The sequence below is a fragment of the Castanea sativa genome, chromosome 1 (assembly GCF_040712315.1).
Source record: "Castanea sativa cultivar Marrone di Chiusa Pesio chromosome 1, ASM4071231v1".
Taxonomy (NCBI): Eukaryota; Viridiplantae; Streptophyta; class Magnoliopsida; order Fagales; family Fagaceae; genus Castanea; species Castanea sativa.
Window position 1 is genome coordinate 55,971,313 of NC_134013.1, and position 5,487 is coordinate 55,976,799.

Here is a 5,487-nt window from a genome sequence, read left to right on the forward strand (position 1 = left end):
AAATTTATATAAATAAATAAAAATGAGTTTAACTTACTTCAAATATTTTTTTAATTTTATTTATTTAATTGTTTTAAATATATAATAACAAGTAATAATAAATTTTAATTTTAATTTTTTATTTAATTAGTGAGTGAGGTGGCAATTTTTTAATTAGGACGCAACTTTTACTGTACCCGCTACGGTCATGAAATGCGCCATTTTCGCAGCAATCCACTGTTACTGGATGACAGCAGCCACATTTTCCCAGCACATATGTTAGAAAAGTATTTTTTATTTTTTTCTTGAGAACAAGTAAAAAAAGTATTGAAAACAACTTAAACCCAACAAAAAAATCACAGGCTCTGGACTATAAACATAAATAGCTGCCTTTTAGCTGAAACAAAACCACAAGATCTCTCATAATTTTTCTCGTTCCTTTCTGCCAAAATAATCTTTCTCTGTCTCTCTCTCTTTCTCTCTGCGTTAAAACCAAAGTCCAAAGCAAAGTATAGAAGAAGAAGTGAGCGATGAGCACTATGTGGGCTTTCATGGCGAGCTGGTTCACACCCTCTTCGCTTTTCGTTTTCGTCAACCTCACCATCATCACCATCATTCTCACCTCTCGTTTCACCTCTCACAGAAAACCACCCCAACATCAACAGCAACAACTGGTACGAGTACCCTCTGTGTTAGAACGAGTCACGTCCTTCAACTTTTCGCTCTACAAGTTCGACCAACCCATCAACCCAGAACCACCAGTGCTCTCCGAATATCCTACCCTCCAGCACTCCGAACCCGAGCATGTTAACCCGGATCCTCCGACCCAAATCGCCAGAACCCCTTCCCTTCTCGAACGGCTCAAGTCTCTATCGGTTCTGTACCGGTCCGACTCGGCCACTCCAGAACCCGAAACTGACACAGACGAATCGGAAGAGCATGCTAACCCGGATCCTCCGACCCAAATCGCCAGAACTCCTTCCCTTCTCGAACGGCTCAAGTCTATATCGGTTCTGTACCGGTCCGACTCGGCCACTCCAGAACCCGAAACTGACACAGACGAATCGGAAGACGAAATTTCGGATCCGGGTCATGACCATTTGGTGAGGAGGAGCAAGTCCGACAAGGCTGGTGGTGTTTTGGTAAAGCGGGGCGAGAAGATGACGAAATCGGCGAGCGAGAAAACGGCGCAGGAAAGGAAGATGGAAACGGCGTCGCTTGGGTTCGACGAAGAGGTGGATGCTAAGGCTGATGATTTCATCAATAGGTTTAAGCAACAGCTACGTCTGCAAAGGCTCAACTCTCTTCTAAGTTCTAGAGGAAAGTAATCATTTTTTTTTAATGTCCCACCTATACATTTCCGAATTATTTTCTTTTTATTATTTTTAAAATTTTGGTTTTTATTCAGGGTTTTAAAAAAAAAAAAAAAAAACACAAAATTTTTCACACCTTATAAGTCATAACTCATAATTTGGAAGAATATTACGCCATTTTTGTTATGAAATTGATTAAGAGACCTCTTTATGAAAAGAAGCTTGTGAAAAATTTTGTGCCTTTCTTAGATTTATTGTACTGGGTGGGAATTTAGGCTTTTTCATGTATTTTTAGAATTGAAGGTCGGAATGTAAAGGTGTGCCCTAGCAAATTCTTTTTTTTTTTTTTTTTGGTTTTGTTTTGGAAATGTTTGAGGGTATAATGGTCATTTCAGCTCTTGGTGGCACTACATGGAGTGATTTGTGTCAGTGAGGAGAGCCGATGCATTGAAGGGTTTGTTATTGGTAGGAAGGGGAAGAAGTGAAAATAGCCCTTGTGTTCATGGGTGTCTTTGAAAAATGACAAAGATGATCTCTTGGGCTTGCACTGGACTTCGATTGAATTTCATGGGGGTCATTCTGTCATTTGGCTTCTTTTAGGTTTATTAAAATGATGTAATTTTATGAAGTTCCTTGGAATTGTTACTTAATATTTTGTGTCAGTTTGATGTTTGTTTTAAGTTACTACTTGCATTTTCATAAATCAACTGAGATTGCCTGATGTTACAATTTCTCTTTTGTATGTGCCTTAAAATCTACCTTAATTTAAGGCAAGTGTTTAGTAGCTTAACTGGCGCCTCTATGTGTTTCAAACGGAAACATCAAGATTTATCTTCGCACTCTCGATATAATTATCAAATTTTTTTTTTTAAAAAAAAATCCAACATTGTGGCTCCTTTCACTAATTTACAAGTAATTTTCCACTAATTTCAAGGAAATCACTTTAATGTTATAAGGACAAATTATAATTTTCTTTCTTCTCTTTGAAATTTGGGGCAGATTGGATTTGGTCTCTCAAAGTTAATTTACTTTACAACAAACGGCTATCACTTGAATGCCTATAAATAAAGGGGAGTTAGTTATAAATTGGACATATCTATATGTTTAAATTCATTGTCCGTCCTAAGTTTGTACTTCATTTATCACTCAATTAACAATATTAATTTGTTAATAAAATGACTAAAATCTATAATTGGATGAACATCTCATAGAAAAATATTTTCAAATTAGAGTTGTTGGAATATATTTCTTCCACTCTTTCTTACGTTCTTATAAATATCAAAATGATTTGAATTGAGTTAATTATAGAAAAGAATCAAAACAAAATATTAGGTATACTCCACAAAAACAGTGAGATAAATAATCTTTCTTCATATTTATATTGAACTCTAATAAAATTTTAACTAATTTGATTTTAAATAAGTATAAAAAATGAAATAACAATATTTTTATTTCACGATTCAAAATTGTTTATATGAAGTTACTGCATTGACAACAAAGCGTTATAATATTCTAGTTTCATCATTTAGAAAGTATATAATACATTAAAATAAAATTGATTATTACCATTTTTCTTAAAGGATTAATATGCCCATTACGTAATTTGTGATAATATCATCGGCTGCTAAACAAAAGTATCTTAGTTTGATTTTTTATTATTATTTTCTTTGGAGAAGAAACAAAAGAAGTGTCTTGGTTTGGTGCCTGGTCATTGCTTGCAACGAAGTTAATATATGGCTGATAATAATTATTGTTGACTTCACATTTTTGTATCTGATTCAGCCTAAAGATTAAAGAGGTCTTATAGATGATGATGAAGTTGTGACAAAAGTTCAAAATTTTCAATCAATTTCAGAGAGTGATTAGCCATGTTACAAATCAACGACCATATGGTTCATGTCCATATTACCATATAGTATTAGACTGAAAGAAAAGTAGGTGGAAGTGATAAGAATTCTCAGATCTTTTAACTACAGTCCATAACAATCAATTAGGTGCTTAATTAATTATTGGGAAAAAAAAAGTATGACTCGATTTGGTATTTTGGTGTTTTTCTCTCTACATATAATTTTTTTTTTATCTGGTTCAGTTGACAAAGAGGATTTGCGTAATTGCATGGAATAATCTGTATTTGACCATAATGCCACAGGTGCAAACGTACGATTCTTGGCGTACTAACTATCATGCATGTCAATTTTTAAATGGGGTTTGTTTTGCCTGGAATCTGGATGCTTACACTAGTGACTTAATAAAAGTGTTCTGTTGCTAATAGTGTTGTTAAGCTTTATAAAGAAAATAAAATATTTTATGCAATAAGTCTATAGACAAAAGATGTCCTAATTTCACAATTATTAATGTAATTTCTTTTGATTGGTGTATGATAAAAATTGCATCATAAACTGGTATGTGTAAAAATTATATTAATTCAATCACAACTTACTATCATAATAATGTTATGATAGATGATCAACAAGATGGAGTTTTTGTGAAAAACAAATATATTATAAATCAATTAACATCTTATGGTATTTTTAATAGGACAAATTTCAATTACAAACTTAGTTGTAACCAATGGCTACAGTTCCCACTAAAGAAATTAGCATGATTACATATTTTTAAAATATAACCTTTAAATTGCATGATTTTTATATTTTTAACATGCATATTAAATTTTGTACTAATCAGATATTACTTATTGTTTGATTCATAAATTTATTTTTTATACATAATTTTATATTATAAAAATTTAAAATTCAAACATTTGATTAATGAAATAGCTATTGATCTTTGATTTTGAAATTCTGCAAATATGAAAAATATAAACAAGAAAATGTTATTCAATGGTGGATTTGCCAAATTCATATTCAATAAAAAGATGTCTACGGACGGATTGTAGCTAAATTTTGTCATTTTCAATAAAGACACCTACATTTCCCAACTATAGAATTTCAAAAAAAAAAAAAGAAAAAAAAAGAAAAAAAAAAAGTTGTTCTGTACTGCTACATACAAAAAATTTGATCACTTTTTTCACACTTTGAGTTGGCAAGGTTTCACTGATTCTCATTTGGATCTACCATTAATATCATTTTTTTTTACCCTCCACAAATAATCTGTCACATCAGTATGTGCCAAATTTTTTATGTTTTGCGGATAAAAATGCTAGATATACATGGAAAGAATATCAACAAATCTTTTTTTTTTTAAATTATCGCCAGGTTCTTTAATCTTTATGAAAAGATTTTTTTTTTTCCATTTATGAACGAAAAAGCCTAAGAACACAAATAATTTTACAAATAGTTTGATACTTGTTGACGTGACAAATTATTAGTAGTAAGGAAAAAAAGAAAAAAAAAAAAAAGATGTTAGCAATGATCTCAGATAAAAACGAGCAAAACCTTACAACTCAACTGATGAAAAATGTAGTCAAATTTTGTGTTTCGTAGCATTACACTTTATGAACCGATTCTTTTACATTATTGCCTGGGCATGTTCCTTGATTCTGAAATAAAATGTAAAAGTATGTCTTTGTTAGAGCTGACTCGGATTCTCGAAAGCTACTCTATAAGTAAATATGTAAAGGACAAGACACAAGTGAGTTGCGTCGTGCGTGCTCTAATAAAATAATCAACCTCTAAAGGTACAATTTTATATATCATAAAAAAAGGGTACAATTCTATAATATAACACGTTCATAAAAAATATATATATATATATATATATATATATATATATAACACTACTCTATATGCTCTAAAAAGCATTAGGGTACTATCATAAGATGTGCACGCCAAACACTAAAAATCAATTCTCATCAAATATTTCAAATTTCAAATATTTTATCACATTGCTACAGTACTGTCTCAAATATGAGATGGTACAAACATTAATGCCAAAATTTTATTTACTTATTTTATTTACTTTTCTCTCTCCTCCCAGCACATATCTCTCTCTCTCTCCGTCTGCAACCTCTCTCCTCTCTGGTCTCAATCTCTCCTGTTGCTTCCTATTTCTTTTTCACTCTCATTTTTTTTTCTCTCTTACTCTTTTCCTCTCTCGTCCTCACTCTACTCCGCCTCACCTCGCCAATCTCTCTCTCTCTCTCTTGATGGTTGGTTGTTTTGATTGTTGGTGGTTGGCTGATTTTGGTTGATGGTGGTGGGTTGATCGGGTTGTGGGTGTGAGATTTGGGATGGGT

The 5,487-nt window shown here is 32.1% G+C and overlaps 1 protein-coding gene across 1 annotated transcript; it reads left to right on the forward strand.

Annotated features, from left to right (window-relative positions):
* Window positions 1-376: 376 nt before the first annotated feature.
* Window positions 377-2,023, forward strand: LOC142629056 (uncharacterized). The gene has a single exon (XM_075803063.1). The coding sequence runs from the start codon at window positions 510-512 to the stop codon at window positions 1,305-1,307; it is 798 nt and encodes a 265-aa protein (XP_075659178.1). The 5' UTR covers window positions 377-509; the 3' UTR covers window positions 1,308-2,023.
* Window positions 2,024-5,487: the final 3,464 nt, after the last annotated feature.